This window comes from Homarus americanus, unplaced genomic scaffold, assembly GCF_018991925.1.
Source record: "Homarus americanus isolate GMGI-L3 unplaced genomic scaffold, GMGI_Hamer_2.0 scaffold42391, whole genome shotgun sequence".
Taxonomy (NCBI): Eukaryota; Metazoa; Arthropoda; class Malacostraca; order Decapoda; family Nephropidae; genus Homarus; species Homarus americanus.
The window spans coordinates 477,501-500,877 of NW_024744462.1; the positions used below are offsets into that span (position 1 = coordinate 477,501).

Sequence of the window (23,377 nt, forward strand, 5' to 3'; positions counted from 1 at the left end):
TTAAAATCACATAATACATAACATTTTGTAAGCTACAGAATTCAGAATATTGTGAGTTATATTCAGGATAAAAATTATAATCTGGTTTTGACTTCGATTCAAGTTGTTCTTTACCCCCTATATTAATGTGTAAATATATCATCACTAATATGTCACTTTTTTCATCTCATTTCCACAGATTAACGGACACACCAGTTTCTGTTCGGTGAGTATTATGGTCCATTACCTGTGTTTGTGTAGTGTTTAATTATAGTGACGTAAAAGACTGGTGAATTTATAGCCCCAGGTGTGGGAAGCATTTCTTGGAGATATAGATTAACAGAAGCGAGTGTTGGAGGTATTTGTTGGAGATATATCCCCTAAAAGTTCCAAAATATATCTTTCTTTATAGAGGGAAGTTAAGACCCTTCCTTAGACCCCCTCCCTCCCACCCCGAACAGAGGACAAAAACAAGATTCTACCTTTTGGTCTCTTAAAATTACATTAGTCTGGGGTGATTTCTCTTGAGATAGAAAACTGGAAGGAAATTGTCTTAGAACTTCATACGGTTATGGTCGACATAGAATAGACCGCTCGTGTTTTTTTTTTCATATTTCTTTAAGGTGTTTTTTGTTTTATCCTAATGTTATTTTGAGTAGAGGTTGATCGTGTTGTTGTGGAGGAAATATATATATGTGTCTATTTTGATACCAGGAGATTTGTGTGTTGGTTGGGTTAGGTTGTTTTGCGTGGAGGAATAATGGCGTGGTTGTGGTGGATTGAAATGGCGTGGGTGTGGATTAGTGATGGCGTGGTTATGGTGGAGTGATAGCGAGGTTGTGGTTGATGATTTTTGGAGTGGTGGTTGAATGACGATGGTGATAGTGGTGGTGCCAATAGTGATAGAAATGATTGGTATAGGTGGTGGTAGTAGTGGTGGTGTTAATAGTGATAATAATGGTGGTAGTAATAGTAGTCACGAAAGCAGTTATGTTAGTGATAATAGTAGTAGTAGTAGTAGTGAGGATGGTATGAACTTACAGTATACTGGTGATATGTAGTGATTGTGACGATGGTGGTAGTTTAAAGAAATCACAGGAAGAAGAAGAAACAGACACAGATAATTCATTTGTTTTTTCTTAAGAGACAGAAATACAGACAGAGAATATCATAATCACCTATCACCTCATTCCAGCTAATTATAACCCAGGTAAGAAAATAACTAGGTAATAACAATCTCGTACACTAATGGAATCACACAATAGACATGAGCAATTAAGTATCTCAACTGCAGTCTCTTTATCCCTATCCATTATTGTGTGGATTGCGGTCACCTAAACTGCCTAAGGTATATTTATTACCTCTGGTTTGGAAGTGCTCTATAATTGATGGCTGGATCACTGCGCCCGAGGTTAAACTCAGGTGTGTGTTTTCACTTTGGACGTGGCAGAGGTAACTACCCACCAATTCCACGGCACAAAACGATGAGGAGTTGGCTATTGGATGAACGTTGTGTGTGTGTGTGTGTGTGTGTGTGTGTGTGTGTGTGTGTGTGTGTGTGTGTGTGTGTGTGTGTGTGTGTACCTTAATTGCATTGTTGCGTATCAATAAGTTTTTTATATGGTTGATCTATCTGTGAATGTGTGTCAATGTGCTCGTCTATATTTAGGTCAGTATGTAATCACATATGTGCGTGCCAGGCTGCATTTAATTGATCGTATGAAAAATAAATCGTGGTGTAGAGTGGATCGTACATGCACCATCTGTGCCACCGTCCTGTGTACCCTCTCTTTATACCAGCTGACTCTGTCCACTAACATATCCTCCTTCTTCTCCTCCCACCACCAGCTGTCAGTGTCGGTGGACGGGCTGCACACGAGGAAGGGCACCACGGCTGGCCCCTTCTCCCAGCTGAGCTCCTCTCGTCTCCACCTGGGGGGCGCCGACGTGCCAGCCCTTCTCCCCGGTGCTGAGACCAGGTCTAACTTCGTCGGCTGTATGAGGAAGGTGAGTACAGACTTCCAGAGTTTTACAGGTATATATATATGCTAATTACAAGAAATATACCTGTCTTTCCTCTCTCACCTGGGATGCGATCACGTGTAAATGACCCAGGTATATTTTTTTATGAGTTACTAGTGTGTATGTACGAGGAGGATAAGTTAAAATACCCGCATAACATTTAGAGTTTGACGTATATTCAGATTAATTAAAGAGAGATATACCTGTCCCATATCACCTGAGCTGTGATTAACGCGTGGGATTAACTCATAGATGTCCTCCTGAATGGACGTAGGAGGAGGGTGGCACAGAGCCCATTCCTCCACGTCAGCCAATATGAATCACAACCAGTATTCCTCATGGGTCCACAGGTATCCCATGTTAATTAAAGGGTCGATACACGTGTTCTTATTCAACCGGTATGTGGCCGGGTACTGGGAACCTCCTCTCTCAAGACTTATTCCTGGTAATCTCTCTCATCTACCTTCCCTCCCCTTCCTCTACCTCCTCCCCATCTACCCCCGATTGTGTGTAGAACTCTCTGAATGAAGTCTCCCTCTGATGACCCGCTGCCCACGTCACACACACACACACACACACACACACACACACACACACACACACACACTCTCCACTTTGATCACATGTTACGTTAGTTTACTCGACGTTAATTGTGAAGTCATTGGAATTAGTCGCCTACTAGCTCTTCTTTTTTTTTTACCTTGATGACTTTGAGCGTAGATGTGACTATTTAATTTTAAAATCATTGGCAATTGAAGGTTTTTTGGTGCCTGACGCTTGTGAATGTTAGTCTTCGGTTATCTTATTGATTAAATTGTCTGGTTTGTGAATATTTGACTTTATAGTTTTTTCCTAGTTTTTTTTCGGATAACTAAACCTGGATTTAAGATTCGAGAGATTTATTAACAGTCCATATTATAAATCTTAATACAATTTTTAACGAGAAATAGTGACGTTGAATATATTGCCGTAATTCCGTATCTGGCATCAATACGGACGACTCGTTATATAGATACACATGTAAATTGAATCTTGTTTCCCTCGGGCGTTTCTCCAATCTGTTTTCTCTCCCGGTTCATCTCTAGAAAGATATCCATAATATATTCTGCCCCCCCCCTAGTCTCTTTTCCCGAGGCACAAAATATCCCACGCCTGAAATAGATCACTGTTTTACGCTGTATCTCACCAGGAATATTGGATATATTTCTTTGTACTGACGGCGACCTACATTTTTCTCGCCCTTGCCTCCCTTATGTTCATTTTCTTTAGTTGTTATATGTCCCTCTTACCTGTTTATTATTTTCTTCACTTTTTTTGTTTATTCTCTCTCTCCATCTTTCGTTACTTTTTTTTTAATTTTCTCTTGTTTACTTTCTTATAACATAACTCTATATTCACCTAACACACCATTTATTATTATTATTATTATTATTATTATTATTATTATTATTATTATTATTATTATTATTATTATTATTATTATTATTATTATTCACTCTACATCAAACACCATCAATATTCAGTCCACCAATACGAATATTTTTTTTTTAATATATATGAAAATAAGACACGTAAATTAAATGCAATATTAAAAGTTAACTCTAAATTCAGCCCCCCCCCCCTAAAAATATGGTAATTTTCCTCTGCGCTGGGAAACATATTGTCGATTTGCTCAGTATGAAATATGGATGAGAGCGATAGGGAGGGAGTTGAGCAGAGCATTACGGCAGTGAGCGCTGTTCCTCGGTGATGGGAAGGCGACGTGTTTACAGCTGAAGGAAACAAGATCACCTCGACTTACCTGATGTATACGACAAACAGACGGATAAGCAGGAACATGAAGAACATACGTACAGTCTCTCTCTCTCTCTCTCTCTCTCTCTCTCTCTCTCTCTCTCTCTCTCTCTCTCTCATCTACGCTTTCCCGGCCCATCCACTTTACGCTCATGACGTAATAGGCTTACACGTCATAACAAGAGGTCAAGGTGAAAGGTCAATAAAGTGAGTATACTGTGGTCGAGGCCTCGGTCAAGTAATACCCTGAAAGCTTTTATGTTACAGCGAAACTCCCCCTCCACCTCCCTCCCTCCCCTCCCCTCCTTCCCCCCCACCCCACCCCCAAAAAAAAACCCACGCCATCTTTTTTTTCTTCTCCCCAGTGGACCATTTACGAGAGTTTCGAATTACTCATAGATTTTTTTTCGTTCCAGCAATGTTTCAGGGTATTTTAGAAGTAGATTTTTTTTTATAGTTCATTAATTTATATGTAAAAGTGATTCAGGTTGGAAATATATTCAAGTTTAGTGGAGTCTTTCATTAAAATATACAATAGTAACGTTTTTCGTCGTATTTCAGAATAATTTTTACTATTTCACTCATTCAATATTATTCGTATCACATGAAGATTAGACACCCCTAGCTTAATTAGTTCCCTTGATGTTTAAACAGTTATAAACGCTAAATTAACCTAACCTAACCTAACCTAACCTAATTCTTCAGGCAATATTAGGGTATTTAATCATCAGCTAATTTTCACATGATCTTTTTTATCAAATTCTCTCTATTAAGCAAGTTTAATCACAGTTTCTATCCTTTAATTTATCACATTCCAACCATTCTTCCCACCAGTAACAGATGTGCACATTATTAAGACTCCGTAATTACTCACTAAGAAGCTAAACCACAACCATACATCCATACATACATTCATACATACATACATACATACATACATACATACATACATACATACCCAAAATCTTCAGTCGTTGTTTCAAATGTCTTCAAGAAGTGTATAAAATTCTAGCCAACCCCTTTTTTTCATTTTTATCAGTCCTGTCATTCATCACCCTTCCCCCTCCTTCCCTTATTTCCCAAGAGGGCTAAAGGGAAGGTTAAGAGAGAGAGCAAATATGGGTTAAGGTTTTATCATATGCAAAATATATTCGTTACCTTTGGGGCACCTGTTCTCCCTCATTTATTTTGGGATTGGAAGAGGATAGATAGATAGATAGATAGATAGATAGATAGATAGTGGTTTGTCTCTTACATCCCAGCTTAAACTTTATAGATAACTTTCCTATACTTCTGCTAACAGTTATTTCCTCCTTTCTCTCTCTCTTCCTTCTCCTCCTCTCCTCTTCCCATTCATCCTTCCATAGGGCGCCTCCTCGATTTGCGTCAGGTAACCATGGTAACGATGACGCCACCAGCCATCATAGTGCTTTACACACACACACACACACACACACACACACACACACACACACACACACACACACATACACGTTAACTAGACCGAAATACAAACAGTCAGAACATCAAACAGACAGACAGACACAGAGACGTACAAAGAGAAGGAGTTGTAGCCATGAAGTTGAACTGGGAGAGGTCAGTAAATATACTTCCACAGAACATGAATAGAAATGGAGAGGCCAGATGAAGTCACTGAACATCAAATAGAGTCAAGAACGAGAGTTAATACTTGTAATGGTAAATAATAATCATATAAGAGCAATCCGCCTACGTATATCATGTGTAATAATATATAAACGCGTGAGATATAAAACAGACAGACGGAATAATAATAAAATTCCAAGATACGACCGAATATCCATTAGGGGTAAAATGAAAAACATAAACTTCTAGAGAGATATTAACGAGACAAATAACGATATATTACGTTAGCGAGAGATAAAAACGTGATATAGAAATACATTAGTTATAGCAAGAGATAGAAAAATATTGATAGACCGAAATATCAAGAGGTATAGTGAGTATTGTACACTAAGGAGTCAGCAGGAGTAGACGCTGGCCAACACACCATGACCGGGGGAACGTTGACGTAAATCCAGATCCGTGTGTGTGTGTGTGTGTGTGTGTGTGTGTGTGTGTGTGTGTGTGTGTGTCCGACCCTCACACACCACCACAATGGTTCCTGTCGACGCTTATCATGTGAGACGTGATGCCTGCCTATACCTTCTTCCTTTTTGTTCTTATTCTTGTTGTTCTTCTTCCGTCTCGTTATCGTCATCTCTTCTTAATTTTGGCTTCTTCTCGTGTTCGTCACCTTCCTCATCGTTATCGTCCTCATTTTATTAACACTTTGTTTTCTCATCTTTGTCTCTTTCCTCTTTGTTTTATCGTTATCTTCTCTTAGTTGTTTTCTTTTTTCTCATCTTCGTATCTTTCTATTTCGTTTTTTCTTCCGTCATTATTTTTTATCGTTATTCTTCTCTTGTTTATTAATATTCTTGTTTCATTCCATTTCTTCTCTTTATTTCTACTCTTGCCATCTCTTTATACCTATCTTTATTTTTTCTTTATTTCCCTGATTCTTTTTCTCATTGCTAGTATTTTCCCTCTTTTGTTTTCTTTCGTTTCTGCTGATTATATTTCCTCCTCGTGTTACCATCTTCGTTATCTTGTTCTTATCTTACTGTTCTTTTCTTCTTTTCTCTCTCTTTCTCCTATATTCATCATTTTGTTGTCTTTCTTTCTTCTTATTGTTCCTGTCTTCATCATCGTCTAGTTTTTAACTCTGCCACTGTTGCTATCTTCATCAGCCTGTTGCCACCTCCTCCTTCATGCAGGGAGGGAGGGAGGGAGGGTGAGAGGTGTAGGCGGATGCAACCTCCTAGAAACCGCTGTTGATTTTCCTCTTTAATTCATGTCTCCCGGGACGTGTTGCTGACCCACGCCTGCCGGATGCCCTTACCACGCCCACGCCTCCTGTAAGATCTTAATACGGTTTCTCCCACGCATGCCGGGTGTTCTTACCATCACTACGATACCGTGCTCCTCCTCTCTCCCTCCCCTCTTTCCCATATTACCGGCACAGGACAACAAAACACCCGTGAACGAGTCATCCCCGCCGTTCACTCACCCTCCCTCTCTCCCTTTCTCCCTCCCTCCACCTTCAGCTTAACCTCCCAAATCCGCAAAACAAACGCCAATCTGCTTGGAACTTTTGCACCAGCGAGAATCTCCACAAACAGAAACACCCTGCCAACAAACAAAGGTGATAATGTCATTGTATATTGCGTCAGTGAGAATTACGCAAATACATATGTGAAGCAAACAAACAAACATTAAACTGTGCTTGTTTGTACCTGGGTAAATAAAGAAAGGTCAACGTGTGATTGTTTGTTTTTTTGTTTTGTTTTTACTTCAAATAAATGTTAGAACTGTATGACTGGCGACGCGCGGGAATTCACAAACAATAGTGAAAGTGTTTGGGATTTTTGCCTCAATGCGTTTATCTCCTTCCCGCTGCTGCTGGTTGGCTGAAGCTCAACCTATACGTCATGGTGAGGAAAGGAAACGTTAGTAATGAAAGAATAAAAATTAAAGGAAAAACAACTATAGGAAAAAGGAAAAATGTAGGAAAGTAACATATATTTTCTAACAAAGTAGATGATGATAATAATAATAATAATATAAATAATAATAATAATAATAATAATAATAATAATAATAATAATAATAATAATAATAATAAAACTAAAAATAAATGAAAAATACAAAAGATGTTTTGACTGGAGTGAAGAAGCATTTAAGATGAACACACACACATACACACACACACATACACATACACACACACACACACACAGAAGACACCTGTTCGAAGTAAACTGGAATATTTAAAGTAGACAGCCAACAAAATAGTGACTTATCCCTTACATGATATCTGGGAATATTTTTTGGGGCGAACAGATTATCACCTTTAAAGAGCATTATTTATTAAAAATCAATCGCCCTGCAAACTCTGTCAGTGGAACCAAATATTTATATGTTGTTTTTTTTTTCAGTCACGAGTGCAAGGCTTATGAGCTTAACACGGGAGACTTATTAATTATGACTTCCCGTGTTGGTAATTTCAGTTAGTGTGACCCATTTTTATTATGATCGGTTTTCTGTCACTAAATATTTGTCATATCTCTCATTAAAGTCCAATTTTTCAGCTTAGAATTTTGTTTCGGGGGGTTAGTGATACTTTTAGTTTTTTGCCAGTATTTATCATAGTTTATCTCATAAATTTCTCGTTTTCTTCCATTTGGATTCTTGGAGTCACCTTTTCTGTTATATACGTCACTGCAATTGTTCCTCCACCCTACAACTGTCTTATGAGAGTTAATATTATCTTTTTATCATCTTCATCCTCACAAACTGTTATTGAAGTAAAGGTACACATGACTGTCTTGATACACCAGAGTCGAATAACATCCCAATTATTGTTCTCAAGGCCACAACAGGTGGTTGTTTATGTGTCTAGGATAAATAACCCGATATTAGTATAATGATGTTTTCAACCTTTTCGAGATTGACGGTGGTGGTAGTGGGAGGTAAAATTATTGGCGTGGGTTGTGTGTGGGTGTGGTGGTGGTGGTGATGGTATGGTAGTGAGGCAGCTTCCAACACACACACACACACACACACACACACTAGTGCCACAATCTCTTTTCAAACAGCATCAAGACTCTCCCATAGCTGCTTCCTCCCTCTCCTTCTCCCTAAGACTGTTTACTGGCAATACCTTCTCCCATCCACTCTCCCAGAAGCTAAACAATGACATAGAAATCCGCAAACTTAAAATCTCACACAATTCTAAAATCTCTCTCTCTCTCTCTCTCTCTCTCTCTCTCTCTCTCTCTCTCTCTCAGGTTGTTTTAGCAACTCGTCTCTGTACAGTCTCTGGGGTCGATGATGTATGGGGAAGGTGGGCGGTGTTGGATAGTGTTACTGAATTTTTTATTTTTTCGACATATCGTATTTTTGTATTGTATTTTTTTTTCCGGTTTGTGTGTATTGTATTCTGTGTATGATTTATTTAAGGTGTTTTTTTTTAATATCTACAGTATACACACTGACTCGACAACCACACGCCCACACACACACGCCCACACACACGCCCACACACCCACACACACACGCCCACACACACACGCCCACACACACAGACAGTCGACGTCCTCTTGCGTATATAACAAGCCATAAAAACACATTCACTCTACACCTTGATGACTTCAGAGATATGGCAGGAGGTTAGAGGTAGAAGAAAAATTTATTATTTACATTGACAGAGAAGAAAGGGAGAGAGAGATACAAAGTGGGAGAGAGAGAGAGAGAGAGAGAAATAGAAACTGGGAGATAGTAAGAAAGAATGTGAAATGGATACTGAAGAGAATGGTAGAGGGAGATAGAAGGGACATGAGAAAGAGAGGAGAGAAACTAAGAGATACAGAAAGTAGGAGAACAAAAGGGGATGATAAAGGAGAGACACAGGGAGATTGGAGAAATGGATAGTGGGAGACAGTAATAAGAGGACAATAGATGGATAAAAATAAAGGAAATGAGAGAGGGAGATGACTAGAGAGAAAGTTAATTAGAAAATGACAAACAAAGTTAAAGGAAAGGTGTAAAGGAGAGTATTTAAGGGAGAAGACTAGGAGACCACCTAAATGAGGATAGATAAAGGGAGGGAAGGAGATAGAAGGGTAGAAGGGAGGGGATGAGATGAAAGGGAGGGAAGTAGTGAGGTGAATTACACAGATTAACTTTATTTCTACTAAAAGTAAAAATTTCTGCTCATTTTCAATTTTCTCTCTCTCTCTCTCTCTCTCTCTCTCTCTCTCTCTCTCTCTCTCTCTCTCTCAAGTTCACTAAAACTCACTCTTCCTACAAGTAAACAAAATAGTTTTCATGTCTTTTCTTTACAAATTAAAAAAAAAAGTTTCCATTGGAACATTTCCCCCCCTTGGAACCGAACACAAGAGCCGTCTAGGAATGTACATTGACTCGTATGTCGCCCGACGTCCTTCCTTTGTACGAAATGCCATTGAAGACGCAGTTGAAACCCCCCTCAGCCTTCATATCAAAAGTCTGAAGTCTTTTGAAAACATTCATTTATAGACGTGTACAAATAGATCAATTAACACAAAGAAATCCTCCCCAAAAACAGTTTCTCTTAGCCGCAACAAAGTAGGAGGGAGGGATACAGGATGAGAGAGAGGGGGGTAAGAGAGAGTGTAGAGAGTAAAGAGAGAAAGAGGGATGCGATAATTAAGCAGAGGCAGCCAGAATAGGAGAGTTTGCCCTGGTTACACCTGGGTGATGACGTCAGCAGGGTGCGGGGGTGTGGACTTAAAGGAGAACTGGGCGTGGTGACTGGCTGGGTGGAGGCAGCGAGGTGTGGCTCCACCCCACTCCTACTGCTGCCGCTCCGCCTCCTCCTCCTGTTGCTGCTCCTCTGTAAACTACCAATATATTGCTGTTGTCTCCTTATCCACACTGCCGCTGGTGCCATTATTACTTTTGGAGCTGTAAATATACTGCTACTCCACCTATTACTGCTTCTGCTGCTGTCCCTGTCGATACACCTGCTGTTCTATAGTGCTGTTGGATGGGGTGTAGCCTACTACCATCACCCTCTGTACCGTTTACACTCTCTCTCTCTCTCTCTCTCTTTCTTTCTTTAACTCTCCCACTCTCTCTATTTCCCCCCCACACACATCTTAACCATTCTGACGCACATCCGCACTATCTGTACATTAGCTATGACTGCCCACTCACTCTCTTTTTCTCTCTCCCCCCCTCATCCCCGTCCACCTCCCACTTACCTCCCTCTCTCACTCCCTCTCTGCCACCGTCCATGCGCCCATCCATCATAAGTTAGGATAAAGCATCTCGCTAAATCGGTAGCTGGTGGGCGAGTGTCCAGCGGCCTGAGTATGTGAGTATAATGACACACACACGCGGAACTAATTACGAAAAGATGTGACAAATAGAAAGATCAGGAAGAGACAGAAAAGGAGGAAGGGGAAGAGAAGCGGGAGAAGGGAGAGGAAGAGGAAGAGCTATTGTATATTTTCCAATCATTGATGAAGCAGATATGTGTGTGTTGCGGGGGGAGAGAAGTGTTGAATAGAAACGATTGATATCTCGGATTCTCAAGGCTTCGTAATAATTAAAATATTCCTCGTCATTGAAGATGTAAGAACGTACTAAACTGACTGACTTAAAACCTATAAAAGAAAAAAGAACTAAAGACTATTCCCACTTAGTTACGTTCACTTATCTGCAGTTACGTTCACATAACACCAGTAAAACGCCAGCCTTTCTTGAGACCTGTCCCCATTTTTCATCAGGTCTGGACATCTGACGCGTACTATTGGGTCAAGATGGAGGAGCAGAGGGGGGTGGAGAGAGAGAGAAGGGATGGGGAGGATAGGGAGACTGGGGAAGGAGAGGAGGAATGGGCTGGACTATACTAAGATTATGTTAGGTTCAGAATCCCCATGAACCCAGAATAAAGTGAAGAATGTGAGAGATGAGACACCACTACGGTTATAATATCTAATGGAATGGTTTGATATTGGGAATGGGATTGTTAATGGGATAGATGGAGTTACTAATGGGGCAGATGGGAGGGTATCACCGTGTTTCCTCCCCATGTGTGTGTGTGTGCAGATCTCAAGAGGTTGGGAGGGAAACTGTTGTGTTCCTGCTTCATTATCCATAAGGTCATCTTTTCTGTTTACTTGTTATTATAATTGAATCTCAGCAGCAGTCTCCCTAAGACATGTGTCGGATTTAATAGTCTCACTCTACCATCCTTGGAAATGCGAGTGTCTTAATTCTATTGTTGTGTTTCATCATTAATCACTTTAACCTCATAAGAAATTGGCTTTATAATATTCAGAAACGTAAATTTGTTTCTGATTTGTGTTGCAGTTAATGTATTGATGTTTATGTGAGGTAATGAATTATTTTAATGTTGCAGGTGAATAAATGACCTACTATGTTGTTTTGTGGCAGTTTATAATGTGTCTTTTATTTTGCTTAATATGTTGTTTTTGTATTGCAGGTAGAGTACCGTGCAGACAGCGTGAGGTTGGATGTTATAAGGACAGCTCGTCAAGGCAGCCCGCTCCTCCACGTCAAGGGCAAGGTGGACTACATGTGTCTTGAGGTGGAGGCTGGCGACCCTGTCTCCTTCACCACCCAGGAATCCTACTTGGTTAGTACTTAACCCGCCTACCGCCCTCACCCGCCCCACGCCCACCACCATCTTTCCATACAGGGGCTGCTCACTAAAACCCATCTTCTAGACATACACATATGAATGTGTTAAATCTCGTCCACATTTACTCTTAGGGACAAGCCTTCGTCCACATGGGTAGTCCTTCATCGTCATGCAGTATATGTACACACAAGGTTATTCTTCACACACACACACACACACACAGACATTTACATACACAATGCACTCTGCAAAAATTAGCACTACCATTAAACTCTGTGGGTAATAATAGCCAAAGCATTTCAATATCCTACAAACTCTGAGTGACAGAATGAGGTTGTTAGGGGGATAAGTTCAGTCGAGGTTATACTTATAAAAACCTTAGGTATGCCTCCACACATTCTCTCTCTCTCTTTCCATATTGTAAATACACACTCACAGAATGAGTGAGAAGATTAACCTCTTAAGTAGATAATGGTATATACTATGCCAAAGAATTGAGATCATTCATTGTAGAAGTACTGTACTGAATATAACTGAATAATCAAGTCAGTCAGGCTATACTGTAAACTGACTTCACGGTTATTTCCTTAGCTTGATAACATAGTGTGTGTGTGTGTGTGGTGTGTGGTACAAATTCATATACCCTGTACAACAAATACGTATACACAAGCGCATCACATAATAGAATATGAACACCTAATACAGTACACTAAGAAAGTTTGAAATTTGACCAAAACCTGAAGAAGTGAAAATTTTGCAATAAATGATGTGTTACTTTAGGCAAGAAAGGGGGAAGTGAGACAGGCCGGCAGCAGTGTTGCTTCACTCCCATCACTTTCCTTCACTCACTCACCCGTGGCTGGTCCACTCTCACTCACTCTCGTATTAACTCTCCTCTGCGCTGCCTGGTCTGCCTTAACACTCAAAATCAGTAGTACAGTATTTTGTTATTATGTTGTTGGAAGTACACAGCTTTATTATGTTTTAATTGTATTTTACACCATACTTGTTGACTCTTTCTTGTAAACATTAGTTGCAATTAGAGTACACAGCTTTATGTCTTGTGTTTATTATATATCTCACTCACCTGACTTCTCTTTGTAAACATTAGTTGCAATTAGAGTAGAGAGTTTTACAAAAGTTGTCTTGGATGATGAAGTTGAACTGAGCCTGACCCTCACACAGGACGGGCCGGAGAATGGCGTGGTTAAGTTCACGCGACCCGACACCGCGCTGGTAAGGTTCCAAGAGACGCCACCTGCTGCTGCACCATCTATATTACCAATTGCACCACCACTTGCACCAGCTGGCCCTCATCATCACCACTGACAACTGTTGCTACACCACATTCACATTCACTATCACCAGCTGGCTGTAACCATGTGCACCATCACTATCACCAGCTTGTTGCATGTCTTGCACTGTGCTCGTATAGACATGTGGGACACTCAAGGAGGGAACAAAACAAACCATTAGGATAGGAACTAATTATGACATCATGTGAGAAAGTACTAATCCTGAACTAACCAATTTATTATAGGAGCTCTTTTAGGTTAGGTATGTTTGGTTTGGTCTTCTTGAAAAACCTATAAGTATTACAGCCGCATAGGGCCAAAATAATGTAGCAGTTACCTTGCATTGTGATGTCTTACAGCAAGACCTTATCCTGAATGGTATGTTTTAACTCGCAACTCATCCCCTTTAGCAAAGAACATGACAGATTACAGTAAACCTATTTTTTACACAAAATTAAGGAAACCAAAGATTGAAAATACAGTACCCCTGTACTGTATATATATTCTGAAGTAAATTTGGAAGAGGTTATGCAACACACCTCATGAGTGTCCTGTGTATCAACCGAGCCTACTATCTTCTAGCACTCGCCAGATTAGTTGTCATCATCTGCTTGCTTATTTACTCATGTTCTATGTATTTCTGATATGTTTTCATTTTATTTTTCTCTAACTTTTCCTCATGGCCAGGGCCTGTGGTGAACCTCGACCATCTCACGGCTTCTGACTCACCGTTGTTATGGACTGTCACCATCACCGAAAGCACTTCTGTATATCCAGCACTTACTGTCCATCTTTCTTTCTCTCTTGCTCACTCTTACTTGATGGTCTCTCCCCAGTCCTAACCCTGCGTCTTTGTTTCAGAGTTTGCCTTCCTGTAGTAGGCCACATCTGTTGCTTCTCCATTAAAATCCCTACGTCAACTAATGAAGCTCTTTCCAGGTTCTTCCCCTAACTGCTACCACAACCTCATTTACAAGTGGTGGATTATGTATATACAGTATATATCAATAAGAGTCTCACATGACAGGCTATAATGTTAGGTCCTCAGTGCAATACAGCAACCCTCAACACCTTCCCCTCCACCACAAACCAACCAGTCTTCCAGCATATGTTTTATCCCCCCCCCCCACTGCAGACACTAAATCTTCAGCAGATGTTTAACCCTTTCACTTTCACAATGAAACCTGAAGAGTATTTTCCCTTTTATTACAACAACCATTCCTGCCAATTTTTATCCCCTTACTACAACCACAAATCCTTCAGATATTTTATCTACATCAGTCTTCTGGCAGGTGTTTTTACCTCAACTCCCTTAAAAAGTTTTCCAACTCTATTCCTACATTTTATCCTCAAGTTTTAATGCTGGTTATAGTTTCCTACTCTCCTGGAGTCACCATTTCACATCCAGTTATACTTTATTGTTGTTTAAACTGTATACCCCTCTAGACCTGAGATCACATCCTTTGCTGGGAATGTGTTCTTTCATCTGTCTCTTTCCCTCAAAGAGAAAATCCCAAACTAAGATCCATACTTGATAACTTTTTAATTAATTCTGAAGACTAAATGACTTCTTCCAATATCACCCCTTTTTGACTATTTATTACTCTGTTTTCTCTCTCTGGTCTCGCTCATTTTAGCACAGCATTTGTAACAGCACCAGCACCATCACGGCAGCTGTCTTTGTTTTCATGTCGCACAGCACCGCACTATTCCCCTTCCTTTCGCACTTGTTACAACTGTCTTAGCACTAACACCCCACCTCTCTACAGCACCAGGTCTCTTCCCTTATGAGCACTAACTCTAAACTAACCCTCTCCTTCCGCACGGGCCTTTGGTGTACTCACTGTGTATTTGTGTTGCCTCCCTTCATGGGTGTCAAGTGATGTTGGTGTGAGTGTGTTCACTAATGCACTACTAACTCAGGGTGCCACTAGGAAAGGAAGATGTTTACTTGGCCCCTTTATCTCAGTGGCATACGTAGATTAAAATCACTAATAGGGCCTAAACTTTCTATCTGATAAGTACAATATTGAGAAGATATGGATTAATTTTCTATATAAAAATAAAAATAAATAATAAAGAATATACAGTACAGTGGAGTTATATTTCACATGAGCTTATTTTTTAAAACCAAATGCTCTCAGTGTGAACCGTATTTAACTAATATTAATTTAATTATTTGGGGCCTAATCTCAAAGCTGAAAAGTCTTATTCTTTTTCCCAATTTTCTAATTTAAAATGATACCTGTTATCTTATTCTTACCCTAATTGTACAGTACTGTACCTCTAAACAAATTTCTTGCTCTGATATTGTACTTTTTACATGATTTCTTATTTGAATATTGTACTTTGTACCAGATTTCTTAACCTAATAAGTTCCTGAATTTACCCAATTATTTTCCCCTCCTCCACATTCTTGTCCATACAGTATACTGTATGTCAGCTGTTCCCTTCTTTATTCCAAGATAAATTTCCTTATCCACATTCCCAAGTAGTTGACCTATTCTGTCAATACTACAGTATACAGTACACTTATCTGTACAGTATTTAAACTATATTTCTAATCTTCCACCTACAGCATTAAGTAACCTAACACGTTGACATAGCCCCTTTACCTCCTCCACTACTTCCCAGTTCCTAATGTCTCCTCACAGTCCCATTACCTTTCCCACTAACTTGTAATATCCCATTGACCCATTGACATATAATTTCCCACTTAATCTTTCCTTAATATTTGCTGTGTCTCATGTGTACCTTGCCTACAGGTGCTGCCTTCATGGGAAGCTGCACGCCAAGGTTCAGTCAGCTTCAAGATGCGCACTACCGAGCACAATGGTCTGATCATGTTCAGCTCAGGCTTTGTGGCTGCCCAGGTCAGTTTTAGTTTGTTTATCCACTTACTACAATTGAAGCCTGTGTGATGCATCTACTTTTTCTCGAGCCATCACAATAATATTTCTCTACAAATTCTCGGCCATCATGTATTTCTTTCCTGATTTGTAGTTAGTTAATATTCAAGACTTAATTTCTAACTCTTGTATAAAGGGTTAGAATACTGCGTTTCCCCCAGCTTCATAAAGGCATTGAAGTAATCATTAGTTTTGCAGCTCTGTACAGTACAGTACTGTATTGGCATTTAATTGTCATATTAACGATGTGAACATTAATTTTTCTCTGTTGCTTATTAAACTAGCACCTCATTCATGGATAAGTGACTACTACAAGTACTGTACAGTATAATTCAAAAGCCAAAGGAGTTCTGGGGGATTGTCTTTAACTTAAAGCCAACTAACTCTTCTTTTGTTTTCTTTTCTCAAGGGTGACTTCTTTGCCTTGGAGTTGCTGGAGGGTCACCTGTACCTGCACTTGAACCTTGGTTCAGGATCACGCCGGGTCAAGGCCACAAACCGAAGGGTAGACGATGGCTGGTGGCATGAGGTTACATTGAACCGAGATGCCCAGGCTGGCAGAATCACAGTTGATGAAGGTGCTAATGACTTCACTACACCAGGTGAGGAAGGAGAGAATAAGACAAAACATTTGGCTTACCCTATAATATGATCTTTAATATTGTAAAGAAGAAAGACATAGGAGAGGGAAAAATTATATTGACTTCTGTACTGTACTGAAAATTGAGGAGGCATTTAATTTTATTAGCTACTTTTAGTCCCCAGTGAACTTCACTCTACTGTGGAGAAGTCACATGAAGGAGAGATAATAGGAATGGGGAAAATTAAATAACTTTAGAATTATCATGTTTAGCAAAAGGAGAAAACAAAATTTGCATTATGTACAGTATTTCCCTTATTACTCACAGTAAGTATGGTCATTATCTCCACTACTTGCACCTTTAGGAGAATCTCATCGCTTGGATCTCGATGGTGCCCTGTATGTTGGTGGTGTGAGCAAAGGCGTGGTTGTGCCACCTGAACTCTGGACTGGAAGGCTAGGCTTAGGCTATGTGGGCTGCCTTAGAGATTTGGTCATCAATGGACTCCCAGCAGACCTTGCATCATATGCCAAGAAACAAGATTCAGGTACGTGTTGGTGAATCATTCAAGCATGTGAATATTTTTAAGAAATTATTGTTTACTTCTCCGTTGTCAGCTAGAGTGGCTATTTCATTAATCGCAAAATTATTTAATTGAGCAGTGAAACTATGGATTGTTTTCTAGTACAGTGTATTGAAAGATTGAGAAGTATATAAAGTAGGAAAATATAATAAAAAATTTGATGATAAAACCTGCACATAGGTTTTTTATTAATTGACCTTCCATTTTATAGTTACCTGTACTTTAGCTTTATCAGTATAATAGTATGTTAGTTAGATTAACTAATATATTCATGATAAACCAGCAAAAGATGAAGTCAAGCTCACTCATGCAAATTATCATGGCTTGCCACCCACAGGTTCTATTGTCAGTTTCTGCCATAGTGATGGAGGGTCATGCTCATCATCACCCTGTATGCATGGGGGTACCTGCACTGAAGGTTGGGGCCGTTTCATCTGTGACTGTTCCCACACAGCCTTTGTTGGTCCCACCTGTGGCAAGGGTAAGTGCCTGGTTGAAAGCCACTCCACAACTTAAAGGTGGAAAAAGGATTTGATAAGGCCTAACATATTGATGTGTCTTCTTTTTTTCATATACAATAAATCCATTTTTGAGAACTTGAACAATAATATTTAATTACAGTAATGTTCTTGTGTGTCTGCAAAAACAGGCTGAGTAGAAGGTATTTTATGAATCTCCTTAAAGAGAAGACATCATATGAATGAATAATTAAAAGGGAAGAGTTCACCCATAGGAATTGATAAAGAAATGACTCATTGAAAGGAGGTTTTGATACCAACATAATTTTATGAACACTTTACAGTATATTATTTTTCATTATGTCCCCACAGATGCAGCAACTCTCAGCTTTGATGGTACACAGTATGTGCGAATGTTTTCTGACCAAGAATCCAACACCCAGGCAGAAGATATTACCTTCAGGTTCCGCACTGATCGACCCGTAGGGCTCCTCTTCGGTACAACCTCCATTCAGTCCTCAGACAAGCTTGAGCTTGCTCTTCAGGCTGGAAAACTTAGACTCACAGTCAAACTTGGAGACAGAGACAAGGTAAGGAAGGGGATAATGCAAATGCTTGGAAGGAAGGAACTGAAAGAATAGGGATAGGATAAATAAGGATGAAATCATGTACTGGACTGAGGAATGAAGTGATGGATGACTGGAGAGTGAAGGTAGAGAAAGATAATGAAAAAAGGAAATTTACTGGTGAATTGGACTGTCATCATACTGTAAAAGCAGTTATAATTGTTTCGAGAAAAAATGGGGGATATTCAGATATGAGCAAAGTATTTTGTACTAAAGAGGGAAGGATGATTATGTTAAGTGCTAAATATCAGCTCTATAAAAATAACGGCATAGTACCAATAGCAAGATAGCTAAAAATTTTCTCATTAGATATCTTTAAAGGATATTGTGGAGTTGTATGAAGAGGTTTAATACTCTTTAAGAGAATCACATATACGGTAAGTTATGTCTTGCAGGTGGTGCATGCTGGCAATGGTCTGAATGACCAGCAGTGGCACTCTGTTCGTCTTACTCGGCGAGCTACTCAGATCTCACTGCAGGTTGACAAAGAGACACCTACTCTTGGTAAGTTATATTTCATCCTTTCTTAGGCTTTGGGAATCATGTTGAACTCCACCTTTTAAAAATACATGTCATAATTAGTCTTGTTCTCACTTAGGAAGCAACAAATGTTTCTTTTCTTTTAAGCCAACATGAGACATACTGCTCACTTTTATCTCTTCAAAAATTTAATTATTCTAGCCCTCACTTTGCACAAAACATATTTTTCCAATATTTTGTACAGTTTATTTCACATTCTATCTTTCATACCCCCAATAGATCACACAATGGGCCGTCATAGTATCCTCCAATACCGTGATATTCATATTGGAATGGTCAGCAATGATTCCACTACCAATTGGAGACCACATTCCTCTCCTGCTTCTGCCTCAGCAGCATCTACATTATCCTCAATGACTTCTGATTCTGCATCTACCAACCAGGGTTCCATACCTCCTTTCATAGGACAGATACAGAGTTTCTACATCAATGGAAATTACATATTTGAAATGGCACGTGCTGGACATTTGAACAGGATGAAGGCAAGTTTTAAAAATTTGACTTACATACGAAAGAAGGATGATGAATATGTTTACTGAATAAAAAGCTAGTCTCCTAATGAAAGTTTTGATGAAGCTCTCTTGTGTAATTTTAGTGTTTGTACATCTAATCATACTGTTCTTGGGTATCTACAGGATTTAAAGTACTGTACAGTATTTCAAAGGGGTAGAGGGCAAAAATTATAAAAGGCAGAAATCTAGAGATATTACGTAAAATCTGATGACTTTTAGTATTGTTACCAATTTATAATAATTCTTCATCTTTCTTGAAGTAAATATATAAAACTAGTTTAAAGCCTCCCATCACTACCATAAATTTGTTTAATTTCTAAAAATAATATCTTCAGGTGACAGCTGAGTTTGGAAGGGGAACCCAGGTGGTCCACCACCCAGTCACCTTCAAGTCTACAGCAGCATATGTAGCTCTTCCACAACTGAAGGCCTATGCTTCTACCAACATTTACTTCCAGTTCAAGACCCTCCAGCCAGCAGGCCTCCTTATGTACAATGGAGGAAAGGGTAAGAGATGCTATTAAATTGAGGTGATAAAAATAATGTTTACTGTACTTAATACTTTACAATTTGGAGATTTATAAAAATTACCGGTACTTAAGAATTTTGCTAATATATAAGATATAGAATTATCTCCTGTTACTATTCAGATATCTTCACATCTTCCTCCACATCCACCCAACCTGCCATGTACAGTACCTGTAAATTTTCCCCTTTTCTCAAACATTTTCTGGCACTCCTCTCCTTTCTCATATACAGTACTTTATTTGCTATCCATATCCATATAGTTTACCATACTGTACTGACATCAGATTAATTTCCTTAGGTCATGATTTTATTGCCTTGGAACTTATCAATGGTCATGTCCACCTCAACTTTAACCTGGGAGACCGACCAGTAAGAGTACGGGACAACAACAAGATGGCTCTCAATGACAACAAATGGCACGTGGTAACTGTAAGTCGTCCCTCATCACTCCAACATACACTGATGGTTGATGACAACATTGCCACTGTCACTAATGGTGGTGGTAGTGACAACTTGGACCTTCAGGGTTTCCTCTACTTAGGTATACAATTTGTTTTTCTTGAGGCTAACACCCTTGCTTTTCTACCTTTAAGGCATTTATAGAAATAAACTTTAACTGGCAATAATAATATCGTATAATATTTAATTTCCTGATTGAAGCATACTTTTGTTAAGAGAAGATATTCCATAGTTTGAGATCTGTAGCACAAATAAAGAAAAACATAATAAGATACAGGTAGTTATATAAATCCCTGGGTTGGTGTTACAATAAAGCTGAACCTAGTCAATATTAATTTATATCTCAAGTACAACAGTGAACACCATTTGCCTTTTAGTCATTATTTTCATACATTCAAACCATGATCATCATTAACTGATTAGTCTGCTAGTATTTTGTTTTTATATCGCCCTTCGATAACCTACAGGTGGAGTTCCCCCGGAGATGTACACAAGGCTCCCTCGACATGTTGTGTCACGATCTGGCTTTGAAGGTTGCATGGCCTCACTTGACCTTAATGGTGAAGCCCCAGACCCTGCCGGAAAGGATGTTCCTATCATGGCCAATCATGTGTACCCTGGCTGTGAAGGTCAGTATTGGCAGGTTTTGCAAGCTGTCATAATTTGTTAAATGAGCTTTTAATTTATGTGAAATGACATAAATTCTAACATTAAGGTTTAATAATTTAATTTGTGATTTAGTAACATCATTGAAATTTTTGCTTTATGGTTTCTCACAATTCAGGTCCCAGTACTAAGTGTCATAGAAATGCCTGTGCCAATGGTGGAAATTGCATTCAGCAGTGGAATTCTTACTCCTGCAACTGTGACATGACTTCCTTTACGGGCCCTACGTGTTCTGATGGTCAGTTCTTGCTGCAGTTCAGTTGCTTTGTATATACGTACATACTTTTTTTTCCAACTATCTTATTATTTTCAAACCAATCTCTTAGTTCTTGTTATTCATTACAACAAGAATAGATGGGTAAATTCATATCACTGATAGCAAGTTGTATACAGTACTGTATTGGGCATTTATATGGTACAGGGTATCAACACCATGTTAGGTTGGGAGGTACAGTATTCAGTTGCTGTTTGTCACATTTCATTGCCATCCAATAAAAGTGAGGCATACACTTCTTTTAGTAACAGTTGCTGCACCTGTAGTGATGTCCTTTAGAAATTTTGTCATAATTATAGCACTCTGCTTCTTTGATCTTTTTGCACTACAGCATTCTGCTAGTTCTTTCAACCACTCACATATTTTGCCTTCAAAGTCGTGTAAAAAATTTTCAGAGTCAACTTCATATGAGTTTGGTCGTGGGACTGGTCTCCTGACCTTCCAGTATCCTGATGGTCGCTGGCCGGACTCTCAAAGAGACTTATTGGCCCTTGGGTTTATGACCAATCAGGAGGATGCTGTGGTCCTACGTCTGGACTCTGCCAACTCCAATGACTATATGGAATTGGAAATTGTAAGTGGAGAAGTTTTTTTAGATTCCTTTAAAATACTGTACCTGTATACTAAATACTTGTAGACTGTACTTTAATTAAGAAAAAAATGAATCATCATCTGTCTGAGTATTTGGATAATTTTATATGAAATTTATTAGCATTGGGAAATACTCTGTCCTATTAAGGAATTCTTCTGAAGTATTTATAGCTTATTTCTGAAGAATTAATTGCTGGCTAACAAGCCGATCAGTGGCGAAGAGGATAAAATATTCATGATATTTTATTAAGTAATAATTTTGGCATAACAGCTATTGAGATATATTATGCAGTTTTAGTATGATACTATAATTGTTTTACAGTTATTGGATTCGCTATTATTAAAGGATGTTTTAATATCTCACAATTTTCAAACTTTTTATCATCATATTACATAACATATTATACATAATCTACTTATTCCTGACATACTTATGATGTGGCGTTGAACTTTCCTTATTTATTATGTACCATGTACTTCCTCATTGTCTTACATTCCTTTTACTTTAGACTCGGATTTATGATACAGTGCATTTAGATCCTTTTGAAAACAAAACATGATAGACAGTTTTGATGTAATGAAATAAAGAAATGCCCTGTGTTACCTCATCAAGAGAATTAAATCCAATGAATATTTTGTACACAAGCAACGCTAAAATAAATTTTACCACTGAAAAAAAAATCTACACTATACTGTAATGTATTAATACTGTAAACTATTTTAAATGCCTTTTCACCATTCACAGGTTGAGGGGAACATATTTGTGGTGTACAATATGGGCACGGAGGATCATCCCATTGGTGAAGCTATGTCGAAAGTCAATGATGGATTGTACCACGTGGTTCGTTTCATCCGTTCTGGCCCAAATGCTACTGTCCAGATTGATGATTATGAAGTTCGTGAAAAGAATCCCTCAGGTGTGTTGAAACTTTATTTAAGTTTAAAGGTGTTTAAAACTGATAAAGAGTTGACTAGTAATACCCTACAATTTAAAATTATTTTAGTTTGGAAGGTTTTATTTGTGAGTGATTTACGGTGGATTACAGGTTAATAATTAAGAAACTGTACTATACTGGAATAGAAGAATGATAATGATGCTTAGGAGTTATTTCTGTTAATTATTCTCACGGGTATAATTAAAATACTGTATCAACATTTAGTATGAGGTACAGTTTTGGCTTGTAAAAGATTACCTCTCCCTTCGGCTGTAATTGTAAATGTCATCAGAGAAAAACATCATTTGAAGATTTATCATAATTATAAGCTCCTCAAAACTTTGTCCTGTGTAGTTCATTTGAAAATACAGTAGCAACTTCCTCACCTTTTT

General features: G+C 38.8%; 1 protein-coding gene across 3 annotated transcripts in view; it reads left to right on the plus strand.

The window, feature by feature from the left end:
* LOC121877918 (neurexin-1-like) overlaps positions 1 to 23,377 on the plus strand; it is a 106,406-nt gene that overhangs the window by 68,562 nt on the left and 14,467 nt on the right. For 2 of the 3 annotated variants that reach the window (XM_042383876.1, XM_042383878.1), the window contains exons 4-20: positions 179 to 205; positions 1,828 to 1,986; positions 11,870 to 12,022; positions 13,214 to 13,264; positions 16,089 to 16,196; positions 16,642 to 16,834; positions 17,178 to 17,360; positions 17,734 to 17,877; positions 18,227 to 18,444; positions 18,876 to 18,984; positions 19,240 to 19,502; positions 19,868 to 20,039; positions 20,359 to 20,601; positions 20,987 to 21,148; positions 21,304 to 21,423; positions 21,855 to 22,033; positions 22,796 to 22,967. In XM_042383876.1, the coding sequence (XP_042239810.1) occupies positions 179 to 205; positions 1,828 to 1,986; positions 11,870 to 12,022; positions 13,214 to 13,264; positions 16,089 to 16,196; positions 16,642 to 16,834; positions 17,178 to 17,360; positions 17,734 to 17,877; positions 18,227 to 18,444; positions 18,876 to 18,984; positions 19,240 to 19,502; positions 19,868 to 20,039; positions 20,359 to 20,601; positions 20,987 to 21,148; positions 21,304 to 21,423; positions 21,855 to 22,033; positions 22,796 to 22,967 (2,656 nt within the window). The remainder of the gene's footprint in view (positions 1 to 178; positions 206 to 1,827; positions 1,987 to 11,869; positions 12,023 to 13,213; positions 13,265 to 16,088; positions 16,197 to 16,641; positions 16,835 to 17,177; positions 17,361 to 17,733; positions 17,878 to 18,226; positions 18,445 to 18,875; positions 18,985 to 19,239; positions 19,503 to 19,867; positions 20,040 to 20,358; positions 20,602 to 20,986; positions 21,149 to 21,303; positions 21,424 to 21,854; positions 22,034 to 22,795; positions 22,968 to 23,377) is intronic. The other variant, XM_042383877.1, reaches the window with a different exon arrangement.